This window comes from Barbus barbus, assembly GCF_936440315.1.
Source record: "Barbus barbus genome assembly, chromosome: 6".
Classification (NCBI taxonomy): Eukaryota; Metazoa; Chordata; class Actinopteri; order Cypriniformes; family Cyprinidae; genus Barbus; species Barbus barbus.
Window position 1 is genome coordinate 22,360,438 of NC_136734.1, and position 27,836 is coordinate 22,388,273.

At 39.1% G+C, this 27,836-nt stretch overlaps 1 protein-coding gene across 2 annotated transcripts in view; it reads left to right on the top strand.

The window, feature by feature from the left end:
- The window catches only part of LOC306871788 (single-stranded DNA-binding protein 2-like), a 36,329-nt gene that overhangs the window by 7,411 nt on the left and 1,082 nt on the right, over positions 1-27,836 (top strand). For both annotated transcript variants that reach the window (XM_079419950.1, XM_079419949.1), the window contains exons 3-15: positions 1,048-1,109; positions 6,593-6,677; positions 24,110-24,187; positions 25,755-25,814; positions 25,891-25,951; positions 26,188-26,255; positions 26,344-26,411; positions 26,533-26,581; positions 26,668-26,703; positions 26,809-26,863; positions 27,111-27,181; positions 27,252-27,324; positions 27,771-27,802. In XM_079419950.1, the coding sequence (XP_079276076.1) occupies positions 1,048-1,109; positions 6,593-6,677; positions 24,110-24,187; positions 25,755-25,814; positions 25,891-25,951; positions 26,188-26,255; positions 26,344-26,411; positions 26,533-26,581; positions 26,668-26,703; positions 26,809-26,863; positions 27,111-27,181; positions 27,252-27,324; positions 27,771-27,802 (798 nt within the window). The remainder of the gene's footprint in view (positions 1-1,047; positions 1,110-6,592; positions 6,678-24,109; positions 24,188-25,754; positions 25,815-25,890; positions 25,952-26,187; positions 26,256-26,343; positions 26,412-26,532; positions 26,582-26,667; positions 26,704-26,808; positions 26,864-27,110; positions 27,182-27,251; positions 27,325-27,770; positions 27,803-27,836) is intronic.

Consider the following 27,836-nt stretch of genomic DNA (forward strand, 5'->3'; position numbering starts at 1 on the left):
CAGCCTTTTACTGACCGATCTTACCTTAGCAACTGTCCATATTTTCAGAGAAGCATTTGCTCTATTTCTAAATCAGTGGATTCCCTGTGTGTTTTGATAGTATTTTTCACATATTATCCAATAAAATGTTGCTAATAAGCCTATTTTTAAGGCAAGACACTACAGACAAAACCATTATCTTTTTCATTCACTGGCAGATTTGGAAATTTTGGGCTATTTCTCTTCCATAACTTTTCTTCTTGTAGACTGGTGGAAAGAAAATATACAAAATATGCTTTTAAGTGTTCATTTTTTTATAAAAATGCTTGTTATTTGTGTCTGTAGATTTCAGTTAAGATGCATATATATATATATATATATATATATATATATTCTATTCTGAAGGTTTTTACAGAGTTTCTGATTCGTGGAGTGATTAAAAAGATTTATCCAAAATCTCCTCTATAAAAAACTTTAACTTTAACAAAATGAAAACCTTTAACTTAACAAAATAAAAAAACTTTATCTGTCAACAAAATGAAACTGACCTTGGCTTTATCCAATGTTCAGATTGCTGTTCTGGAAAATTCATGGAAATTAGTGCATCATTTATTTAGATAATGCCTCATTTACAAATATAAAGATACAATAATTTAATAATGCAATAGAAAAAACAATTGTCTTTATGTGCTGTGATTAATCATCTGTGAAAAGTATGGTGACTTCTGTTTGTTTAAATCTTTACCCTACTCACCTATAGTATCTTGCCTTAAAATCTCCAATTCCTTTCTACAGCATATTCTGCCAAGGAGAGCAGAGCTTAGTGTCAGTTGGTTAACTGAATTTTTAATAATGAAGTTATAGACTGAGTCACACTGAAACTGTTTCAAACAGATGCCAAGTAACAGTTTTATCTCTCAGATTTATTCTGGGCACCATGTTTGACTCAAAGTTCAGCTCTCCATGGCAAAATTTGCCCTTAATTATGTTTAAATCACAAAGGGAGCACAGGTCGACTTGTCACTGAATCTTTATAACTCTTTCTTTGTTCTCTGTTTAACTTGGCAGATCCGATGGGAGAAGAACATAACATTAGGAGAGCCGCCTGGGTTCTTACACTCATGGTGGTGGTAAGTAACTATACTTGAAAGTTTCTTTAGCACTACTTGGATGGGGTTAGTGTGCTAAAAGTGTTTTGAGTTATAATTATCAAGATAGGAATGATAGATTCATGGGATCTCTAGTTAAAGGGGTCATGAATTTTCCTTAAAATTTGTCATTGTACTATAAAGCTCTTATTGAATCCAAGCCCAGGAAACTACTTGTTTCCATTTTGTCACATTATAACGTCATAGTGCGACAAAAGGCCATCTCTGCAGAATCAGATCAATGACTACTTCTACATCATCGCGTCTTTGACCCTGCCCACTGTGAGATGAAAAGGAGAGAAGAGCAATAACTGGACTAAACATAACATTACCTTCCAAAGGATCCTGCCAATGAGCAGCTGCTTTCTGGAAAGAGGGTGAAGCTTTTACTGTTCCTGCCTTGGTTACTAAGGCAACAACAAACAAAACATCTGTTTGTTTTTGGTTATCGTCATCTCTTTTGTTATTGTGTCAAAAACACAGTTCACTTAAACGCAGTTGGTTATGTCTGCGAATATAAAAAGCTGAATGTGTATCAGTATATTAGATCTATGAAATGGCGCCTCTCAGACATGGCAACAACAAACTACGCAACTCAACCAGACCTCGCCCGCTGGTATTTTTGTGCTCAAGCCTTGGGGGTGAATGATTTAAGTGTGTGATATTTTGACATAGACGTTCCAAGAAGAAAACTAAGGACTATAATTGAAGTTCAGAAACAGAGAAAAAACTCCCTTTTGTAACTTTGCAGATCTTTTTCATGTACAAACACATACAAAAGTAACCTGAAAGTAAGTTAGTATTAAAGTAAAATGAAGCATAATAGGACCCCTTTAATGCTAAGGTGTTTATATTTTGTATGGAACATCTCGTTGTCTGGATATCCAACACAAAATCCAAGAAAATAAACAAAACTAATATAATATAATGAATGGAAATTAATTCATTAAGGTGAGGATCATGGCTGTTCTGAGCAGTCTGTTATCAGATTCTCTAATTTATTAGGGCCCAAGCCAGAAAGGCGCAGGGCCGTCTTGTTTTTCTAAGGATTATTATTATTTTTTTATTTTATTTCGACTATCCGGGGGTTTTCGGGGGGTAAATCGCCTTCTTTTAGTCATTTTGACTTTATTTATGAAACTGATAACCGCTAAATTAGTGAGTGAAAGGCGTTGCCTAGAAATGTACAATGTTAAATTTCACTAGAAATCAATGGGGACACTTGATTTCTAGCGATTATCATCAATTTGATTTCACAGATACTATTTAAACTAAACTGAGCTAGACAATGACATCACTGAATTGAATAATGAAATGCCTTTAACTGAAAACTGAGTGTTTAATCTTATTTTTATACATGACTGACACTCTATCCTCCAATTTGATACTGTTAAGTGCTTTGACACAATCTGTATTGTTAAAAGCGCTATATAAATAAAGGTGACTTGACTTGACTTAAAACATAAGTGGCAAGAAAATGACAGCGCGAAAATACATGCATTATATAGTGGGTAAATTTGACACGCGCGACGCTTATAGGTATAAATGCTCTGTTTTTTATCTGGTTTTATCTAAGTAATTTTTAACAACATTGGATTGTAAATTACATAATTTTAGTAAAAGTCAATGACTGGGAGAGTTGAATGTTTGGTTGAAAATCTGTTATGTACATTTGAAAAACAGCCACGGGTAAAATTTATCCCCTGGCGGTTCTAGTGATAAAAAGCATATGCTCTGAAATTTGATATACTCCTCTGAGGATATCCAACCGATTGCCACCAAACTCGGTGAACATGATCTCAAGACATTGGGGACGCTAAATTGTGAAGAGATTTTTGATATCTCGAACCGTTTGCCCGGGGCGAGGCGATGAAGTTATGGCGAAAAATGATAAACACAAAATAACATCCACATACATTGTCTGATTTTGATCAAACTTCAGTGGTTTGTTCGTTGTATGATGCCGATCGGATAGATGTGACTTTTATGACTGAAAGTTATAGCGCCACTAACTGGCAGCAGGAAGTGTGTCATTTTTCAAATGCTTTCAATTTATTTTTACTCGATTTGCTTCAAACTTCATCAGAATAATGTCAAAACACGGCTGATGTAAAACTGAAGGGAATATTGATATCTAAAATACTGTTGCCATGGCAACGTGTCAAACTTGAAAATTATTTTTGGGTGATTTTGAGGCAGATAACATTTTTAGAATGTCATGAAACTCAACACACACATCAGTATTAGTGATAGATAGACACTGGCAAAAGCTCATAAATGGGCGTGGAGGAGGCACTCTATAGCGCCACCTTTTGTCAAAAGTGCGGGGGTTAGTTTTAGCTACAGACACCAAACTCGGTACATATATTGACCTCATCAAGCCGGACAACTTTCTAATTTACAGTCATTAGCTACGACCAACAAGAAGTCGGCTATTTTTATTTTAATGTAAAATTTTGGGGAAATCAGGCTGTAAATAAATTCATACTCCTCCAAGCAGAAACAAGTAGTTCACACCAAACTTTGTCAACATGATTCCAATATACTGAAGATGTTAAATTGCGAACGGATTTAGGATATTGTCAGTCCTCTGTCGTGTGTGTCATGTGTTCCTGCCTCATGTTTCCATATTTGGTTTGTTTTCTGTCCTTGTTATATGTAAGCATTAGTTTATTCTTGTCCAGCCGTGTTTGTCTAATTGTCTATGATTATCCCTTGTATATTAGTCCTGTCTGTTCAGTTAGTTCAGTCTGTTCGTCTGGTCTTTCCCCGGTGTTTCCTGTCTGTAAGCCTTGTCTTGCCCTGCCTTGCCCTGTCTTGATGTGTTCAGTAAAGACTATTATTTGAGTTCACGTCCTCGTCTACGTGTTCCTGTGTCCTCCTCGTGTGTGCACCATGACAGATATCTTGAACGGTGTGGCTATGGTAATTTATTAAAGTAACAGTAAAAAAAAGATTGCAGTAATTTTCTTGTATCTTTAAAGTGCAGCTTCCAAACACTTCAAAACTTTTTACATACATAGAAAAAGTAATTCTGAGGAAATATGGTTAGTTTCAATATGGTTCAAAACTCTATAGATAAGAGAATATTAAAAAAACTTTCAGACATCTGATCACACTCTACCCCTCCCTGAGTGTGTGGGGTGTGGGCTGTGTGGGGTGGGGGGATGTTGAGTGTGAGGGTGACTGAGGGGGTTGGTGAGAGACAGAGAGAGAGAGAGAGAGAGAGGGTAACACTTAATAATAACTGCACACTATGAATCATTAGGTAAGCATTAGTAAATAGTTAGTTTATCTTTTATAAAGCATTGGGAAACACTTTAGAATACTGTTCCATCATTAATGAATAACTACACAAGAACACATGAGTAATGCAATATTAGGACTCTAGTAACTATTAGTAACTAACAAGAAACTCTGATTAATAAATTAGTAAGTAATAGTGCTTAGTCATATGTGGTAGTTCATTATTAGCTAATCAGTAACTATTATTTTTTCATACTTCCCTAAGAACTACTGTATACAGGTTCATAATTAATATGAAAAATGTATAATTAATTCTAAAGTAAAGGTCATGGTAACCCACTAGTAATGACTCAAGTATTACCAAGTTCTTCAGAAGGATTTACTAATTATTTGGATCAGTATTCTAAAGTGAAGATCATGATAACTCCCTAGTAATTACTGAAGTCATTGTAAGCTTTTGAGAGTGTTGTGAAGCATTGGATAGTAATTATTCAGGTGTTACTACATCCTTCTAAAGGAATTGCTAATTATTTGGATCAGTATTCTAAAGTGAAGATCGTGATAACTCCCTAGTAATTACTGAAGTCATTGTAAACTTTTAAGGTTTTGGTTAGTAATTAATTTTTCTAGATTTGGTAACACTTAAATCATTACTAGTGGGTTACCGTGATCTTCACTTTAGAATACTGATCCAAATAATTAGTAGTTTCTTCAGAAGGATGTAGTAACACTTGAGTCATTACTATCCAAAACCTTATATATCTCAAAAGCTTAAAATTCCGTCAGTCAATATTAGGGATTTATGATGCTTTTCACTTTAGAATACTGATCCAAGTAGTTAGTAGTTCCTTTAAAAGAATTTGATAATTCTTGAGTCATTACTAGTGGGTTACCATGATCTTCATTTTAGAATTAATTATACATTATGCATAATTCACATTAATTATGAAACTGTATACAGTAGTTCTCCAGGATATATACAAAAAAATAGTAGTTATTAATTAATAATAGTGAACTACCAGTTTCAGCTGAGCGCTATTACTTACTAAATCAATAATCATAGTTTCTTGTTAGGTAATAGTAGTTACTACAATATTAATAGTGCATTAGTCACTTGTTCCTGTGCAGGGGCGTGGTTAGTAAGTGACATCATATGTCACAGGGGTATGCAACATCCAATAGGAAAATTCAACTGCAGTAGCCACCGTTCAACCTGAAGAGGCCAGCACTCAGACGTTTTTACACCATATGTTGTAGAATTAAAACACTTTATAACCAAATGTCAAAAAATGTACTTGAATCAATGCACAGCACTAATACAGACACAGTCTTACAGATAATTAACTCAAAAAAGTTGTTTTAGGGTTCAGTTACCCTTTAACTAATTAGTCATGGTGTGCAGTTATTATAAAGTGTTACCATGTTAGTTAATCAAAATGTTCATGTTAATTCACAGTGCATTAACTATTGTTAACAGATAAAACTTAAAATTTTAATAATGTTTATTAGTTTTGAATATTAACTAACAATAATACATGCTAAATAATAAGTATTGTTCATGTTAATTAATATAATTAATGTTAGTAACTGAAACCTTATTGAAAGTGTTACCGAAGTTTTATGTATTGTTGTGTGTGTGTATGTTTCACAGACTTGATGGTTTGGATTAACCCTTTCATTGCTGAATCCCTCAAATCCAAAGTGCCAGAGGGTTACTGTAATGCATGTGCTAGCTGTGCACCCTTTTCCTGATGCCACCGGGTTGGCGGTTGCACTGACGGCTTGGGCCTGCTATTGCTGCTTGCAGCTCCCAGCTATATTTTCATTTTTTTTTTACAATGCAAATACCTTCACTGTCATTTTTGATCAATTTAATGCATTCTTGCAGAATAAAAACATAGTTTATTTAAAAAAAAACTCAAAAGGAACACCTAAGGAACCCCAAAAGAGAGGAACTCCAAGTTAGTTATAATATTAGATGCTCTGTGATTTATACCAAGTTTGTACAAAAACACAGACATATTTGATTCTAACATATACAAATCTCACAATACATTTTCGAAACAAACATTTCCTCAGGGAAAACTAATCCAAATTAAATTAAATTAAATTAATTAAAGCCCCATCCAAATAGGGCTTTAATTAACTGAGAATAGTAATTTATTTTCAGACTGCAGTAACAGTCTTTTTTATTATATATTGTACATCTTTTATTGCAGTGTTTTCTGGGACCTCTACTGTGCTGCTCCTGAGAGGAGAGAAACAAGTGAGCACTCAAGTGAAGCCAAAGCTTTTCATGACTATGTGAGTATAAATATGTGTTCAATTACAATTAGGATAATCATGAGGTGCAGGAACCACGTTTTAATTGACTGCTGAAAGCACAAACCCAGTTTCTAAAGAGAAATTAAGGCGCTATTTAGAACCACTGATAAACCATTGAATACATTTTAGTGTTTTGTACTATAAACAAAACCAGTATGAAACCACTGACCTGTAGAACCGGCAGTTACAGCTGGTCTCTGGAGAAACCTTGCAGGATAATTGTGAGTGAGTGCACAGCTCATAGAAGGAGAGGTAAGGTGAGCAGGAGGGGAATGGAAAGCGGGAGGGATGATAAATTGGTAGTCCGTGCTGGAGGCATTAGCAATGATGTCATACATTTGCGGTCATCTTGGCTAGAGGGAGGAGGACATCTTGACCTATTCTGAGTATGAAAGAGAGAGACATAGAGAGCAATAGGGAAGCATATATAGTGAGCGACAATGTATGATTAGATTAAAAGCTAGTCTATAAGAAATGACTCATTTGGATTAGGTCAAAATCAGCATAATAGCTTCATTGTTCCTCTCATACCTTGATTAAAACCACAACAACTCCACCTACAAGTCAGGTACCTGTTTGTCGGCCACAAATTATGTAGACCTCGTGACCAGAATCATTAAGATTAACTGCTGACCAGCCATGGCTCATTATGATAAAAGCTTTCGCTTTTAGCTCATGCTTCAATCATGTGAAGTGCCACACTGATTCTCATCCATGCATGAAATGTTAAAGACACGTCATTAAATCATAAAATAGTTTAAAGTGATCTATGATCATGGCTACATTGTGTTTAGCAAGTTTCATTAAAGTAAGCCATCAATCATATTTCCAGAGGTGTTTTCATCTTAATTAATCTATATGTACATGTAGCGGACTTCACCCAGCACCACAAATAGACCACCGACACCAGGCTCTTTGGGGAAGCAAGTCTGCAGTTTATTGAAAGAGGACAGACAATTAACACACACCCCTTCAGACTCGCTGTGATTAATCTGACTCTCTCCAGTCACAGGCTGTTCTGATTCTACACACAGTTTTGTATCACAATGAACATTGTCTTTCTTAAAGAAATTGACATTTACACAAAACAAATTAAACAATAAAATAAACAATCAACAGTACATTCAATTACTTTGATATCATAGCTAATATATCTCATTTTGTTAGATCGTATAGTGGTTTTTCTTATTTTGTTACACATACCTGCAGTTTATTGAAAGAGGACAGACAATTAACACACACCCCTTCAGACTCGCTGTGATTAATCTGAAGGATGCAAAAAGAACATTAGTACCGTCCTCCTTAACAACAACTACAATTCTTGTACACAGATTTCTCTATAAACATACATTCTGGCATTAAAAGAAGTTTCCCACATTTACTGCACTCAATGACATTCCCACAGACTCAATCCACCAAAAATTATATGATAGAACACTTGTTAACACGGAAAAACCCACGCTCAATTTTGGCGCGAAAGCGGCAACATGAAACGAACATGTGCGTTCATAAAACTCTGAATATACATCAAATTCGTCAACAGTTAAATACATGTTTACTCGTTCCAGTTTCATAACACCTTTACGATTAATACTAACTCAAAACTTCAACTAATAAAGCACATTTTCACTCTTTGATGCAGAGCACTGCAGAGACATACCTGACTCTCTCCAGTCACAGGCTGTTCTGAGAGAGCAGGCGCGACCGGTCCATTATCAATGACATCACTCCCGGAATAACTTAAAATATTAATGATAAATAAAAATACATATTTTTCTCCTGTTCCACAAGGTAAACAAATAAAGATCATACACTTTGTTTTCCAATCGTTTGCCTAATTAAATAAACAATTTGGAAACCATTTCAGTTGTTAAACACAAAGAAAAGTTTGCTGGAACAGTTACAAAAAACTCACAACACTACACTCTCCCCTCCCGAATTTCAGCAAACTCTAAGGCTGTAGATGAGATATTTTCCTTTAAAGAGTGGTACCCAGACTTCAGTCATTCACACGAATAGCAAAACATTTTGCTTGGGGGAAACATGCCCTTATACATATAACCATACATCCCTCTATAAAGTACTTCGCAATCCATCTTGAAGTTCCCCCTATACAGCTCTGATCACTTTTCAAATTGGGAACAAGTGCCGGTTAGTCTAACTCCCCACAAAACTGGAAAGAACTCTGAACAATTCTGCTAATGGGTCTCTTTGATTTGGTTCAGATATAATCATGCTCATGCACTCAAGCAGTCTTTTAACAGGTTTCACTACCCTGCCTGACCTGGTTCTCACAATTCTGTCATTTGACTTTGGGTTAGTGTCTGATCCACTGACTTCTCTTAGGACTTGAGACCTGGGGCAATGATCAGATCTGTTATCAGAGGTAACTTGAACACAGTGATTATTCACAGAACCACCAGACATGTTCTCACTGTCAATGACTGCTCTAGCTGAAAAGGATTCAGATGCACTGCTCCCCTCATTTACACTGATGTTACTTGTGTCACAGTCACTAGACAATTCACTGGGGCTACTTCCGCTGCTAGTGTTTGGAGGGTCATCGTCTCTTGTGTGATCTGTTTTGGCTGAATCAACAATCTTGGTGACTTGTTCAGTGCCCTGATCTTGAACAGTACAGGTCCCCGCAGACTGAGATGATCTTGGGTCTTGGGCTTGTAAGATCCAAGCAGCTATCCTGCCACTCTTCGATCCTCTTTCAGAACTAAACAGAGATCTGCTTCCTTGCTCTTTTGTTTCGGTTAACACTCCTTCAGAGATTGTGGAGAACACAGTGGACTCAACTTCTGGCTCCTCCAAGGGGAGAAAGTTTACAGGGAGGAGGAAGTTACGGTGAACCACCTTACTTTTCCTGGTGGTTGGGTCTTCAACTCTGTAGATGTGTAATGTTGGGTCCTTCCACGTCACTACATGAACCACCGAGTCCCACACATCCGCTAGCTTCCTCTTTCCCTTTTCTTTCTTATTCACCAGAAGCACGCGATCTCCAACTTCCAAATCAATACCCTTGGATTTCTTGTTATATTCTCTCGCTTGCCGCCTTTGGGCTCCTGTGGTGTTTCCCTGAGCAATCCTTATCGCTTCCCTCATGTCCTCCTGAAGAGTCTCAACATATTCATCGTAAGTCTGCACATCATCATTCCTCAGAGCGCTACCAAACATGATATCTACTGGCAACCTAGGCACCCTGCCAAACATCAAATAGAATGGTGCAAATCCTGTTGTCTCATGAGTGGTACAGTTATAGGAAAATGTGAGTGTTTGTATCATCTGAGGCCATCTCTCTTTTGATCGGGGAGGCAAGGAACGGATCATATTACCGAGTGTGCGGTTGAATCTTTCTGTTTGCCCATTGCCCATCGGGTGGTACGGGGTGGTATGGGACTTGCGAACACCAGACACTAACAGCAACTCAGCAATCAGCTTACTTTCAAAATTGGCTCCTTTGTCTGAGTGTATCCTTTGTGGAAAACCATATATACAGAAAAACTGGTTCCACAGCTTCTGGGCCACAACTTTAGCTGTCTGGTTTGGGCATGGGAACGCATGAGCCAGTTTCGTAAAATGGTCTGTTATTACAAGAACATCAACATTTTCCCCGTTCCTCCCTTCTGCAGACCAGAAATCTATACATACAAGTTCCAATGGCACACTTGTCTTGATAGATTCGAGAGGTGCTCTAGCCTCAGGTTCCTGAGTCTTCCCGACCACACAACGCTTACAATGAGAGACATACTTCTTGACATCCGTGTCCATTCCAGACCAAAAGAATCTCTGACGCACCAAATGAAGGGTTCTACTTTGTCCTTGATGACCGGCGTCATCATGAGTCCCTCTAAGGGCAGTGGCTCTCAGAGAATGAGGAAGTACGAGTTGATACCTGCATTTTCCCACACGATCCTTGGACTTGCGATACAGAACACTGTCCTTCATTTCCAACCTTTCCCAGTGTTTCAACAGTCTCAGTACTAGGGCGGATTCATTATCCCTCTCTCTCCGTGATGGTCTCCTTCTTCTGTCAACAAAGAATATCGCCCGAGCAACGATGGGATCAGCTCTCTGTTTCCTCTGTATTTCCTCGATTGAAAAGGTTGGAAGTGTATCCACTCCTCCCTGAATCAAACTGTTAGGACAGTGGGTTAGCCGAGCACCTCGTACAGGTCTGCTGGATTCCCAATCAAGACATGACTCAAAGATAGCTTTCACGCCCTCAGTTCTTATCTGGCTCAAATTTCCAACTTGGACACTCTGAACACTACCTTCAGAGTTCTGACGGAGTACGTTCACTGATAATCGGAAAGTTTCTTGTACTGATTCTGAGGTCACGTGTTGAGCCTTACTTTCTAAGGTTTCACAGACTTCCAAAGCTCTAGCAAAGGGACGTCGACTTAATAGATCAGCAGGAATGTTCTGGGTGCCAGGTATGTATTTCAAGTCAAAGTCAAAGGGGGCAAGCTTGGACACCCACCTTTGTTCACAGGCGTCTAACTTAGGCTTAGACATAATATATGTCAATGGGTTGTTATCCGTTAGCACTGTGAATGAAGTCCCTTTTAACCAGTGAGTGAATTTATCGCAAACTGCCCACTTTAGAGCATAAAACTCTAATCTATGAGCTGGGTAACGAGACTGAGCCTTCGACAGGGTCTTACTCGCAAAGGCTACAGGTCTTGGCCTTTTCTCTCCCTCTGGTATCTGACTCAGAACCGCCCCTAGACCATCCATAGACGCATCCGTGGACAAGAGGAATGGTCTCCCAAAGTCGGGATGAGCTAGAGTGACTGTGTCTTTAAATGCCTGTTTGATCCTTTCCACAGCCAGATCGCATTCTGCAGTCCAGTCTTCGGGGCTCAAGCGCTTGGGTTTAGGAAAACAGGAGCCACCTTTCCCACCTTTTCTCTTGATCTTCTGCCCAGCAGTCAGCTTAAACAGTGGCTTGGCTAATGCTGAGAGGCCCTCTATGAAATGAGAATAGTAGTTCGCCATTCCGAGGAAAGACTTGATTTTTATTGATGAAGGAGTTTTCCCGTCTTCTTCCATCAGATGCACCACTCTGAACTCACTGATTGCTGATACTTTCATTGGATCAGTTGTAATACCATTCTCTGACACAATATGCCCCAGAAACTTTACAGTTTTCCTCATAAAGTAACATTTCTTTTGGGACAATTTGAGGTTGTGTTCTCTAAGCCGAGAAAACACCATCATGAGTCGGTCGAGTGCTTCCTTCTCTGTCTTCCCAAACACCAGCAAGTCATCTAGGTAGCAAAGAAGGGACAGGTAATTCTGATCTCCGAATATTGCAGTCATCATACGAGAAAACGTCGCAGGACTGTTGCACAATCCCTGAGCCATTCGGTTGTATTCATAGAGACCCACTGGTGTTGTGCATGCTGTATATTTGCGGTCTTCCTCATGGATTGGGATATTATAAAACCCTGATGTTAAATCCATGGTGCTGAAATAACAGTTGCCTCCCAAGGATGCAAGAGCATCAGCTTGGTGAGGCAATGGATATGCGTCCTTCTCTGTTCTTTGGTTCAGCCACCTGAAGTCCGTGCATATCCGCAGTTCTCCAGAGGGCTTCCAGACAAGGACTAAAGGCGAGGCCCATTCACTGTTGGACTTCCGAATGATACCGCGTGCCTCCGTTTCATCCAGAGTCTGTCTCAATTTGTGGTAATGGGCCGGTGGAACCCTTCTATATGGTAGTCGGAATGGTTTTTCATCTTTCAGGCGTATCCTGTGTACAATATTCTTGACTTCTCCGCAATCTAACTTATCACGAGAGAAGATACCCTCGCACTGCACAATGAGGTCTGTCAATTGACTCTTCCAGAAGTCGTTTACCTCACATGAGTCAATATCAATCTGGGTCAGTCCCAGCTCTCGTAACTTAGCTGCACAATCTGCTTGCAACACCTTGCTTTCTTCATTAGCTTTGTGAACATGAACAACATTCTGGAGGACCTCCTTTGATTCAAGATTTGCGCGCTCTGTACACCCCAGATCTTCAAGAGCGAGACATGGATGCACCTGAGCAATCTTCGAATTCCGACGTAAGACTACAGGTCGATCCAACATATTGATCACGTTTAGAGGAATCCACTTATCAGCCCACAATGGACACACACTACGAGCAATCATAATGTTCCGTGGTGCAGATCGGGAAGTTGAGGATTCTACCATCACAGTACTCCCAACAGACAAAGGAACTTCCTCTTTCAACCTTCCCCACACTAGATGTTCGTGTTGTGGTTCCAATGTCACACATTGTCTTAGTAATACAGTGCCAACTCTTTTTGGCATCTTGTCTCCATGCCAGCGGTCAACATTTGAGAGTAGGCTGAGGAGAGGATCATTACTGTTCTCCTGAACCGGCTGTGAAATTTTCTCCCAGTACCACTTTGTATTCTTAACCTGCTGAGTAACATGCCTTAAAACATTCGAGCTTACAATCATATCATCTTCTTGACCTGGGACGACTAAAAAGTTGACAGTCATCTTGCATCCAAGCAAATCTATGTTCAGTTCATATGCACATTTCGGCTTTGTCTGGTTACCTCCACATCCAGTCAGCACTTTCTTTGTGGGTCTACTCATTTCATTACAAATGAGACCGTGGTCCTGAAGTATGCGTTCAACTGACTCACTCAGAGTACAGGTTACGGATCCACTGTCTACAAGGGCCAGCAATTCTACTTTCCCTTCAACTAATGCTGGGGCACGGAAAAGATCATCCTCATCATTTACTTTTGTATAGATTGGCTCTTGAAGAAAATTGGTACAATTGCTCTCAATAATACTTGATTCACTTTCATTCCTTGCCTTCTGAATCAGACTGTCAATGTTTTTGACCTGGCCATTAAGTAGATTCTCTGGGGCCTTTGGTTGTCTAGCACCCACACTGCTCCCCTCACAGTGTGGGTTTTCTAGTTTAAAGGATGGTCAGGACCAGAGGATTTTCTGGTCATTCCTTGTTTCACTGGTTTCCTTTTGGGGCACTCAAAGCCTCTGTGTCCAGTCTTGTAGCACACTAAACACAGCCCCTCCTTAAAGCAGTGTGTCTTTGTTGTGTGATCAAGGGCCTTACATACTCTGCAAGAATCGGAATGTATACTCGACTCCCCGTGTGAAGTTCTGACTTGCTCGGCTCTTGGCTCTTGCTCCTTCTGAGAGAGGATGATCTGTTCTAGGAGAGACACTGCTCTACTAAGAAGATCAAGGCCACTGGATTGACCACTGTCAGGGGCTTGCTGCTGTGTCATACACCAGGCACCAGAGGGCTTTTCTTTGGCTTGCAATGCTCTCTCCACACTGGAAGACTGTTTATCTCTATGATGACTGTCTATAAGCGCTTGAACTTCATTAGCAGTCCAACTCTCCAGTGGTTTACTCCGCAGGGCCGCATACAAGGTAGGCTCAGGGCAGTGCCTAACGAACATCATCGTTACTTCATGACTGGGATCTTCGACTTTTTTTCCTTGTCTCTGTAGGCACTCATCGGCAAGATCAACAGCCTTATTAAGTCTGATCCAATAATCTAAGCCACTTTCTGATCGCCTGGGTAAGGTCTCATAAAAATCTCTCAGTGGGGTGGTGGAGGAAACTGCATCTCCAAAATGCTGTCTCAAGATAGAGAAAATAACATGTGGGTCTCTGTTCACATTAATAAGGGGGTTATTACGAATGCAGGTTCGCACAACGTCTTTAGCACGGCCCATCAGCCTATCAAGAATCTCCTGGCCTTGTTCTGACACACTGTAGCCCTTCTTGTTCAGATATGTTTGCATCAACTCCTCCCATTCACCAATGGTGCATCTGTCTGTTTTGTCACCCCTGAATGTTGGAGGTTCTCTGATATCTTGATGTCTGATAACTAGGTTAAGGTTTGACAAGTCAGGAGGCTGAGCTGAAGGATGCTGGGCGCTCAAATGATCTCTCTGGACATTCTGACCTGCTGACGACAAACTGGCAGCAATCTGGTTACCTATTTCACTACCTAACTGTTTCATTAGGTTTGCCATAGTTTGCCACTGGTTTGGTTGGTCACTTTGTACAAAACCATAGTTTTCACCACGAAAAGCTGGTGTGTCACATCTTGTACCTGACTGACTTGTGTTTTTAATGGATGGGGAGTCTACTGGGGTAGCAATCATATCATGCTCTAGCATACTACTCAACAGAGCCCCCCGCCCCAACCCAGTTGAGACCCTTGGTAACCTTGGAACAACATTTGGAGGGGTAACATTCACATTACTAACATTTGCATCTCGCAATTCTTCTGATGACCTAGTGTGTGTATAACTATGATTGTCCATATTCGTATTTCACTGCTTATCTGTTCCACAAAGTTCTCCTTAAAGGTGATGTCGGCGAAGGCTCTTCCCGGCGATCTGCGATGGCTGATCTCTTGAAATCCGGGTCACGGCACCAATTTTGTAGCGGACTTCACCCAGCACCACAAATAGACCACCGACACCAGGCTCTTTGGGGAAGCAAGTCTGCAGTTTATTGAAAGAGGACAGACAATTAACACACACCCCTTCAGACTCGCTGTGATTAATCTGACTCTCTCCAGTCACAGGCTGTTCTGATTCTACACACAGTTTTGTATCACAATGAACATTGTCTTTCTTAAAGAAATTGACATTTACACAAAACAAATTAAACAATAAAATAAACAATCAACAGTACATTCAATTACTTTGATATCATAGCTAATATATCTCATTTTGTTAGATCGTATAGTGGTTTTTCTTATTTTGTTACACATACCTGCAGTTTATTGAAAGAGGACAGACAATTAACACACACCCCTTCAGACTCGCTGTGATTAATTTGAAGGATGCAAAAAGAACATTAGTACCGTCCTCCTTAACAACAACTACAATTCTTGTACACAGATTTCTCTATAAACATACATTCTGGCATTAAAAGAAGTTTCCCACATTTACTGCACTCAATGACATTCCCACAGACTCAATCCACCAAAAATTATATGATAGAACACTTGTTAACACGGAAAAACCCACGCTCAATTTTGGCGCGAAAGCGGCAACATGAAACGAACATGTGCGTTCATAAAACTCTGAATATACATCAAATTCGTCAACAGTTAAATACATGTTTACTCGTTCCAGTTTCATAACACCTTTACGATTAATACTAACTCAAAACTTCAACTAATAAAGCACATTTTCACTCTTTGATGCAGAGCACTGCAGAGACATACCTGACTCTCTCCAGTCACAGGCTGTTCTGAGAGAGCAGGCGCGACCGGTCCATTATCAATGACGTCACTCCCGGAATAACTTAAAATATTAATGATAAATAAAAATACATATTTTTCTCCTGTTCCACAAGGTAAACAAATAAAGATCATACACTTTGTTTTCCAATCGTTTGCCTAATTAAATAAACAATTTGGAAACCATTTCAGTTGTTAAACACAAAGAAAAGTTTGCTGGAACAGTTACAAAAAACTCACAACACTACATACATAAAGCTATATATAATTAAATATCAAAATATTATTAAATTGCTTCACTTAAAATGATAGTTTGCCAAAAAATTTAAATTCTGTCATCATTTACTTACCCTCAAGTGGTTTCAAACCTGTATGAGTTTCAACTGTTGAACAGCTGTTGGTAACCACCAAACAGTTGACGGGAGCCATTGACTTCAATAGTATGAAAAAAAAAATTCTATGGAACTTGTTTGGTGATTACCAACATTTTTCAAAATATCATCTTTTGTGTTTAACAGAAGAAAGCGATTCATACAGGTTTGGAACATTTGTATTTCAATTTGTAATTTATTTTTAATACATTTTTAATGAAATAACTCTTTTTTTGGAAAATAGTTTCTGTGTGTGTGGTCTTTAATATTTGTGTGCTAATGATTATACATAACACGTATTGTAATATTCTCACTTAAGATACACATCCAAAATGTGAAGTAACTAAATCTTGAATAATGATCCAGCAATTCACCCCGCATTGATTTCAATAGTTTAACTGCCATTTTTAGCATGGAAATAATGTCTGCTGTGCTGTAAGTGCTCTTCAGAATATTCTCTCCTGCCTAAATGAGCTCATTCCATTTCCCTGGCAATCATAAACACACTCTATTTTTACCCACTCTTTCTCATTGTGCACCCCCCCCCCCCTCCCCCCGAAAAAAAAATGACTGGTAGAGACTCTGTTGCCTTTCTGTCATTTAACATGAATGGAGTGAAGTCTGAGATTCTGGAGATCAGTTGATTTATGTCAGTGTTATTTATCGCTACACTTCGCACGCTCTTTTCCTTCAGTCATCTTTCAGGAAAGGAACAGTTTGCCTGTTAACTAGTTCCAGTGAAGATAATCATACATTTCAGGGGTTGGAATAGATGGCATACAGTTTTATCATTGTATTACTTATTGCTGAATCTTATGGTAAAGTGGGACTTTTTATTAAGTTTCCTGTATTTGTATTTCCTATATTTCCTGTATCTGTCATATAAATTTTTGTCATGATTGTTAGTGCTTAAATAGATTTAAGAGATTTTTTATTTTGCTCCCTAAAGCAATATGCTTATATAGTACTTTCTTAATCTCATTATAATAATTCATTTTAAATCATAGTAAATTATAACTACAAATAAGACATCACACTGTTTACATCAGTATAGCTCTTAAATAATCCACAATAAACTACTAAACAATCTTTGAATTTAACATATTCTGGTACACTATTAGGCAACACTTGTGTCATAAAAACAGCATCTACGATCTATAATTTCACTGGAAACTGAAATAACTTGGAAACTAAAAATATGTGGCTTAAGGTCTGGCTATGTGAGGCTCTTTGAGGCTACTTGATGACGAACATACTAAAACCTAAATGTGAAATGTTATTTTAAGGTGTTTCATTTACTTTTTTACCATTATTTACCCATTGTATAGAAATTCACTATATGACTCAAAATCACACTGATGTTATTAATGGTTAAACCATGGTGCTCTATTAAATATATAAAGTAATTTGGTGGTACACACAGAGTAGAACACAAACAGCAGCAAATTAAACATCAGAGAAAGAGGGGAAGCACGGCAGCATGAAATAGCTTATAATATTATGCAGCCTATTCAAGCATGTTAATGAAGATTTTCACCCCTGAATGGAGAGAGATATTTCACACAGTGTTAGATTATTGCTGTCACACTGAATAGGGTAGCTGGCATGTGCTTTTTTGATCTTTGTTTATCTTAAATGTTTATCTCTTCCCCAGTATCTTTGGGGGGGGGGGGGGTCAACATTTTTACTTTAAAATGTGTTAATTTTAAAGTAAAAATTATTGATAGTTTATAAAATTATAGATAGTTTATACTTTTTATTATGTACATAAATGGACCAATAACATGTTAACACGTTGTAGCTTGACAGAATGAATGTAGCTTCTAATGTACTATGATAATAATAATAATGTTTTATTGATATTTTCAAACAATATTGTGGCATTATTGAATGACGTACTCAAATAATAAAAGTACAAAAATATACTCACTGAGATTACATAACAGCATATCACCTTATTATATTATAAATATGTTGAGAAATAATACATATTCCTATAGTTTTATGTTTTTACTAATATTATGGTGCTGATTAACATTTATCCTAATAATTCCTCTAAAAATAACTTTTTGTTCATGTTTACCATCTACCACATTGCTTTTACTGATTTTTGTTGTTTGGGCCAGTGTGAAGGATGATTGGCACAATGGGGAGAATCCTTTATCATTATTGTGTATTTAATCTCAATATGGGCTGATGCACACAATCTGAGCCAGGGTACTTTTACACACAATTGAATTCGTTTGCATACACATATTTTCAGAGGTTCCTGTAATATCTGGCTGGCCGTGTTCCAGAGACCGAGAGGTGGATTCAGGGTAGAGTGAGTTAGCAGCTGGGATGAGTGTTCATTGTGGGTTAACTGAAAAACACTGTTGTCCTGACGTAACCCCCTCAAACACACACAGAAGCAAACACACACTGGTTGGTTAAAGCTTGCCATCTATAAAGCAGAGAATGTTTGCAGCAGAGAGAGACAGCAGGAGAGAAGATGTGGCGAGGATGACCTCATCACTGCATTAGATTAGACTGCAGATATTGTGGGAAAGGTTGCCTGGTGGTTATAGGACTGCATCATTACCCAGGAGGCTTCTGGCTCCAATCTTAACACACAACCAGTGCTCCAAGTTGTCGCTCTGAATCTGATATTGTGCTTTAATGGGTTGTTAACACAGAACACATTAAAACAAAACAAAAAATAGTTTTTTAGAAGTATTTTTTTTTTTACTTGAGTGGTGCATTTTTGGAATGCTGCCAAAGACGCAAACTCAAGAGTGAAATATGCTGGCCTAGCATGTGTTTACATAGAAAAACAACAGAAAACTGACAGTGGAATGCAAATACACATTTAATGTGAATGGCCCCTATACGGTCACTGTGTCTGCACTGTGATTTCGAGGCCATGTGCAGACACAGTCAGGTTGCCAGTTGCTTTGTTTTTGCTCCACCAATAAAATAGTCCCAAATCCCTAGCAGAATCAAATGCTGAAGTTTCAAGCAACGAGTAGCATTCCTGAATGGATAAGTGTTGCTGAAAGAATAAACTGAGTGAAAGATTCAATGACTCACTCATAAACACAAGCTGTATCCCAATTCAGAGTCTAAATAAGTGTTGCGGAAAGAATCAGTTGAGTGAAAGTGACTCTCTCATAAACACATGCTGTAAAATACATGACTCAATGAATCATTAACAAAGACAGTTACTAGTCGCCACATAATGGCGTAAGGAAATAGTATAGCTGTAAATATCTCTACCACAAATCACAAGAGATTCACATCCTGCCAGTAAATTGGCAAACAGTAAAAGTCCCATATTCTATTTGGGACATGATACAATGTACATATTTACTATCTACCCCATAAATCCACATCCAGTTGTTTTGTTTTGGGGTAAAACTTTTCTACATTTCTATTTGATTTGCACAGGAAGTGTCCGATGGCATGATAGGGGATGATGTGGGGAGCAAGGGAGAGATTAATAGAGGAGGGCAGCTAGAGTCTTCCTTCCTGTCTGTGTCACTGGTATATTTCCTGTTTTTATATTGCTTTGTCTGTGTTGTTTAGGCTTTAAAGACTAATCTTACCATCATATACACATGGCTCAGGTTCACGTGTCACTATAATGTATCTCTGTTGTCTCTCAGTGGAGCTTATGTAACAATTCACATGCTTAAAAGAACAGATGTGAGAATGACTGAGATTATAAAAATTGCTTGTATTTTGGATGAATGTCGGTGAATTTGGTGTTGTATTTCTATAGATGAATATCTCAATCGCTCTCAAGTTAACTTTGGATTGTTTGGTTAGTTACATTAAGTGAATTCCAATTTTCCTTTACCACATTCATCCTCCATTCAAGAGTTCTTACAGACTGGTTCTAATGTTTTCTGTTTCTCTCTTTTGATCTGAGTAGATTTATTTCTCGCTCTGAGTGGGAGGAATAGGGATGTTGTCCTGATGCAGCTGATGAGAAAGTCTAGACAAAGGGATTTGCCATGCTACCCACGTTTCTCTAATGAGTAGAGAAATGAGTCTCTCTACCCAGTCAGCCACTGGAGGAATCTCTTTCACACACACACACACACACACACACACACTGCCTCCTTTTTGCAGACAGAAGGAGCAAATCTTATAAATATGGAAATGTATGAACTTAGAGATAGAGCGAGCTGCTGCAGGCTAAAACTTTTAAAATCTGGAACATATTGCCTGTGTATATAGTACAGCTGTTTCTTTACAAAGTAAGAAAAGAAACATTGAAAATGTACATTTATGGGATAAATAATTTCCATTGCACTTGTATGTACTAGTATACATTTTTAAATAATTGTCTCTGGCCATATCTGGACTTGGTCTTCTGAGAGAAATACGAATCAATTTGGTGAAGTGTCTTTCCTCAAAATCGGACTGCTGAATCATTATTTTCCCTCATTTTTTTCTTTTGGTTTTTGGGATGAAATGCATTATGACCCAGACATATTTTTGTTATTTTCACCCTAATTACTAATGGGTACTGTAGAGTACAGAAGGGATTCATGGGCACCCAGAAAGCTATCATTAACCACTGGGGTTCACGGCACTGGGTACGGTCAGGTAACTACCATGAGTGTATGTAAGGGGCAAACAGGGGAAAACAGTTGCTTCTGCTCCATTTCCAATGAGTAGAAAGCCAAAACCACCAGCGAAACTGTAGTACATCAACACTAGTGCTGTTAATTATTCAGTGGACAAAATGTGTTTGCCAGAAGGGCCAACATCTCAGTGTCTATGTCTTCCCGCTTGTTCATATTTCCTCTCATTGTCCAAGCCTTAGGTTTGTGTATGCACAAGTTATTGCTAGAGCAGGTAATGTCAGACATGACGTTTATGTGCTGATGGCTGTTTAATGACCTCCATCTCTGTGCTGTCACCTCTGCTGCAAATAGAAGTCTCTTTTAGAAATACTTTATGCTCGTTATGCTTAATGTGTTTACAGTGTGTCTGTGCTTATAGTGCAGTGACTTGTCTATAGCCATAATAAAGAGCAGCAATTATTATACAGTGCTGATGTTTAAAGTCATTTTTGCTGCTTTTATTAAAGTGATATGTTTCAAGATTCAATATTTTTATTCGTCACATTCACAATTATACAGAGTATAACCAGCAGTGAAATGTAAGTCAGGTCCGCTCCAAGGACAGTGCAATTATATAGAATACAAATATTAAGAAAAAGAAAAGTAGAAAAAAAAAAAAAAAAAAAAAAAGATAAAAAAGATAAATATAAATGTGCAGGTCAGTATGCTGTTGACTTAAATAGTAATAAGAGGAATGTGCAAAATAATGTGCAAAAAAGTTGTACAGGGTATTTAAATAGCAGCAATATGAGGTAGAGAAAAATTATGAATAGCTTATTGATGTAGTGATATTTACATGGAGTCAAATGATGTTATGACACAGAGTTAGAGTTTAGGAGCCTGATGGCCTGGGGGAAGAAGCTCCTCCTAAGTCTCTCAGTTTTTGCCATCAGGCTACGGAAGCGCTTGCCAGATGGAAGCAAAGTGAATAGTCGGTTACCAGGGTGATTTGAGTCCTTGATGATTTTGACAGCTCTATTTTTGCAGCGTTTGAGGTAGATGTCCTGCAGAGAGGGGAGAGCAGACCCTGAGATGTGCTCAGCTAAGCGCACAACTCTCTGTAGTGCTTTGCAGTCCTGATTGGAGCTGTTTCCATACCACACTGAGATGCACTGAGTCAATACACTTTCTATGGTCCCTGAATAGAAAGTTTTCAGGATTGCTGGTGAGACCCTGAATTTCTTCAGCTGTCGCAGGTGGTACAGTCTTTGCCTGGCTTTCTTAACCTGTGTTTGGATGTGTGTAGTCCAAGTCAGGTTCTCTGAGATGTTTACACCGAGGTACTTGAAGCTACTCACCCTCTCCACAGGGGTCCCACTGATCATAAGAGGAGTGTAGGGCCGCTGCTGTCTCTTCCTAAAGTCCACGATCAGCTCTTTAGTTTTGCTCACATTCAGAGAGAGACAGTTGTCCTGGCACCATGATGTGAGTCTCTCTACCTCATCCAAATATGCGGTCTCATCATTGTTGGAAATGAGGCCCAGAACCACAGTATCATCAGCGAATTTGATAATAGATGTGGAGCTGTGAGAGGACACGCAGTCATGCGTGTAGAGAGAGTAGAGCAGGGGACTCAGGACACAGCCCTGTGGGGCTCCTATGTTCAGGGTGATGGAGTTTGAGGTGAACTGGCCAACTTTCACCACTTGAGGTCTGCCAGTGAGGAAGTCTTGAACCCAGTCACAGAGTGAGGAATTTAGGCCGAGGTCTGTGAGTTTAGAAGCTAGCTTGATGGGGACTATAGTGTTGAAAAATGAGCTATAGTCAATGAATAGCAGCCTTACATAATTCCCATTGTTGCTGTCCATGTGTGTGAGGGAAGAGTGGAGGACGTGAGAGATGGTATCGTCAGTAGGTCTATTTGGGCGATAGGCAAACTGAAGAGGGTCCAAAGTATCAGGGATGGAGTGGCAAATGTGGTTTCTCTTCAAAAAGTCTTTCAAAAACCTTCATGACTATAGATGTGAGGGCAACTGGGCGATAGTCATTCAGGCAAGAGGGTTTATTGTTCTTTGGCACAGGGATTATGACAGATTTTTTTAATGAGGTGGGAACCACGGAGGTAGCAAGGGACTCATTAAAGATGGAAGTGAACAAACCAGGGAGCTGATCAGCGCAGGACCTCCGAACACGGCCAGTTATCCCATCAGGTCCGGCTGCTTTCCCGACGTTCACTTTCTTTAGCGCCCTCCGAACCTCATCCTCCGACACGGTGATTACAGGATCATTGCTGCTCTGCCTGCTGCCTCCTGACGCACTGGACGGCAGAGTCGCGCCGCCGCCGTTGCTATTGAGGCGGCCATAGAAGATGTTTAACTCGTCGGCCAGCAACGGATCTGCTCTCACCTCTGCGGAGGATTTGTTTCCAAAGGCACAGATGGTCCTCAGTCCCTGCCACATCCGTCAAGAGTCATTGAGCTGGAAATGAGACTCAATTCTCTCTCTGTAGTGGGAGGACCAGCGCGTCACTACTCTCTGCACCGAGGGATCCTGAACGAGCCTTTGTTTATATTCCGGTGTGAGGAAAATGGCGGCATGGTCCGATTTTCCAAAAGCCGGTAGTGAGCAGGCTTTGTAGGCATTTTTAAACTGAGTGTAGCAATGATCCTTTGTATTTGGTCCTCTAGTTGGACAGGATACATGTTGATGAAAGTTAGGCATGACCTGCCTGAGGCTAGCTTTGTTAAAGTCCCCCGCGATGATAAAGGCAGCGTCAGGATGTTTGTTAATGTAGCCGCTGAGCACATCGTGAAGCTTAGACAAAGCCAAGCCGGTGTCTGCCTGTGGTGGAATGTAAACAGCAGTAACAATGATCGATGAAAACTCCCGGGGCAGATAAAATGGGCGGCAAATAATGGAAAGATGTTCCAGATGATGCAAGCAGGAACGCGACAGAATGGAGATATTCCTGGGATCACACCATTTCTTGTTAATCATGAAACACACTCCTCCACCCCTGGATTTACCGGCCTCTGCTGTTCTGTCCGTCCGAAAAACAGAGAAGTTATCACTTGGCATTATAGCAGTGTCCGGGACCGAGGACAAAAGCCATGTTTCCTTTATGTCCTTTATGTTGTTTTTCTTTATATTTGAAGATATTTCAGAATATTTCATCTGAGTTTTGTGTGTGTGTGTGTGTGTGTGTGTGTCCTGTAGAGTGCAGCAGCGACACAGAGTCCGGTGATTGGAAGTCCTCCTGGAGACAGTTTGCCTTTGCCCCCAGGATTTTTTCAGGTACAAACACACATATTTTTGTGTGTATTTTAATGTGAAGTAATGCATTGAGACAATAGGCTTTGTTCACACATCTCACTAACCTAAATTGATAAACAAATTTTCTGATTTTCTTTTTTTTTTTGTCTGAAGAGTGTCCTGTCCTGACAAACATATCTATCGATGCTGATTTTATACATTGTTTTTAACTTTTAAATATTAAATTGATTTTAACATCATTTCATTTCAAACATCTTTTTCATAAAAGGTCATTGAATGACAGTGCTTTTTTAAACTGTCTAAAACACAACAAAAGAGCGGCATGGAAGAAATAATTTCAGATAAAAGCAGTGAGAAATTCTTTTCTTCTTCTGTGACGGACAGTTGAATTGAGAGAGATGTGCTGAGTCAGAAGAGATTATGAATGAATGGGCAATTAAATATTTATTCAGGCCAAGAAAACTATATGTGGATGTCTGTAGCAGCAGATTATGTAAGGATTTCTACACTTTCATTTTTTTAATTGGAAAGAGGAGATGTGTGTCTTTTCAATTATTTGTTTATCTGTTATAATGTGTTATATTTGAAGGAGGATTTTGACTGCATAAATACTGGACTGTGTGTACGTCAGTGATAATGCACCAGAACATACATTGATTAACTGTCAGCAGCCAGTCAGAGAGCTGCTGTCCTGCCTGATGTGTATTGGCAATCGCTCACTGATAGTCTTAAACTCAGTTTCCCAAAGAATCCAGCTGGCAGCTCTAACAATACTTTCTTCAGTTGTCCTCTCTAACTCACATAATTTGATCCAGTTTTATTTGAACCAATCCTCTGAGATATCAGCTTTGAACTTCACAAATACATATCTGTTGAAATACAGCACTTTCCTTTTTATTGAAGCCAATGTGAGTTGCTGTTTGCAACCTATTTTGTGTGATGTGTATGAGTAAAACAGGATAGTTATTCATTAGAATTTGATTTAGTGATGAAAAGTAGAGAAAAGTGTAGAGTCACCCTACTGTAAACATGCTTTTCCTGTTTTTACATTGAGGTTTGAATTAAAGCCAAATATGTTAAGGGGAGGGGAAGTGGTGCGTGGCCAAGTATGGTGACCCATACTCAGAATTAACCCATCCAAGTGTACACACAGTAGTGAACATACACCCGGAGCAGTGGGCATCCAATGATGCGGCGCCCGGGGAACAGTTGGGGGTTCGGTGCCTTGCTCAAGGGTCTCACCTCAGTCGTGGTATTGAGGGTGGAGAGAGTGTTGGTTATTTACTCCCCCACCTACAATCCCTGCTGGACCTGAGACTCAAACCCACAACCTTCGGGTTACAAGTCCAAGTCTCTATCCATTAGGCCACGACTGCCCCAGTAAAGTTGTTGCCAATAAAGTTGTAAATTTGAACATCTAACATGAGATTGAATTACAGATGTAAAATACAATGTTGCCATCTGGTGGTGTGATTTATGGTGCCACTCAGTTGCAGGTGCTGTGGTTTGCCTGCTGGATGAACCATGAAAACTGTTGAGTAATGTAGTCTAAATGTATTAATTGTTCTCTGTCCTTGTACTTCCTCAGCAGTTTATGTCTCCTCGATACCCAGGTGGGCCCAGAGGTTCTCTCAGAATACCCAATCAGGTATTTATATATTCTGATTTCAGGATCTAAAGTTTTCATTCAGTGCATGATAATGACTGTTACTTGATTTGAACAGGCTTTGGGGCCTGGGAACCAGTCTCTATTACCCAGTGGGATGGATCCTACAAGACAGCCGGGTATTTCAAATTCTAACAACTCTGTAAATATGACAATACTTGCTGTATGATCAGGTCCACCTCACCACCTACCCTTTGTGTGTTTGTTTATGAAATGCTTTAGATAATTTTATTATTAAATTTACATCCAACAAAATTGACAGATATCCTCCCCGATTTATACAAATTGTGTCTGTAGATTCTGTAAACAGCTGTAATAATATGAAACCGCTTTGCTTCCTTTTCCCATTTCAAAGGCCATCCCAACATGAGTGGGCCCATGCAGAGGATGACCCCTCGAGGAATGGTTCCTATTGGACCACAGGTGAGTTATCCATGGATAATTATGTAAATTTGTATAAGCATGTTCCAGTGCTCACAATCTTTATTGTAATGTGTTATTGGTGTTCCAGAACTATGGTGGTGGGATGAGACCTCCCCTAAATGCCCTTGTGGGACCTGGGATGCCTGGGATTAACATGTAATTGTATTCACATTACAGTCCATTGTCATTCCATAAATACTCCCTTTAAGTCAGAATCCCTATTACACTACTGTATAAAGTTGTAGACCACTGTATATTTGTATACTGTTGTGTAAAGGGGTCCTGCAGGAGGAAGGCCATGGCCAAATCCACCAACTAACAATTCGGTTAGTTCTCAATAACTTACCTTGTGATAACTGATCGAAAGTCTTGCATCCTAAACAATATAAATACCCGTACTTTCTCCCTGCAGATCCCTTATTCATCTGCATCTCCAGGCAGTTATTCGGTAGGTAATGTTGTCTAAGGTTGTTTTTTTTTTGTTACCTTGTCTGAGGTAACTTTGGGTAACACACTCTGGTCATTTGAATAAGCAGAATCAGTGTGTTTGTAGGGTCCCCCAGCAGGAGGTGGCCCTCCAGGAACACCCATCATGCCCAGTCCCGCAGGTAACAAATACTGAATCAGTCAGCACAATACTAACAACTTCAAGTCCACTGACATTCTGTAGACCTTTTAAGGCATCATAAGGCAACAAAAGGCTTCTCTGAAAAGCCTTGTTCATGGCTTCTAACATATCTTGATTAGGTCAAATTCTAAAAAGGCGGTAATGCATTCTTTACCCATACCAAATCATTTATTTTGTCTTTAGCTAACAATGAACAACTAATGTGTGATGTACAATATTGGTTTTAGAGTCAAACAACTCAAGTGACAACATGTACAGCATGATCAGCTCAGTCCCTCCAAATGGAAACAGACCAAATGTGAGTCTTGGTAGTTTCTTAAATATGGACATGTAAAGTGTATTTGGTTTTATGGGATTTTTCCTTTCAGTTTCCATTAGGTGCAGGTTCCGATGGCCCAATAGGCAGCATGGCAGAGCCTCATCATATGAATGGTTCATTAGGTAAGACAGATTTGACTGATATAACACAATAGCATATATATATATAATCTCACAGAAGTGAGTACACCCCTCACATTTTTGTAAATATTTTATTATATCTTTTCATGTGAAAATAATGGTGGCCACACAAAATATTGACACTTTGGACCCAATTTGGACATTTTCACTTTTGTGGCCAGCGGTTTAGACATTAATGGCTGTGTGTCGAGTTATTTTGAGGGGACAGCAAATTTACACTGTTATACAAGCTGTGCATTCACTACTTTACACTGTAGTAAAGTGCTGTCACATGAAAAGACATAATAAAATATTTACAAAAATGTGAGGGGTGTGCTCAATTCTGTGAGATACTGTATGTATGTATATATATATATATATATATATATACATAATCCATTTGCACATTGAATACTTTCAAGTCTCTTCCTTTTCCCTCCATTCAACAGCAGGATCTGGCGACATTGAAAGCCTCCCAAAGGTATGGGGCATTTCCGTACTGTTTTGACAGACAT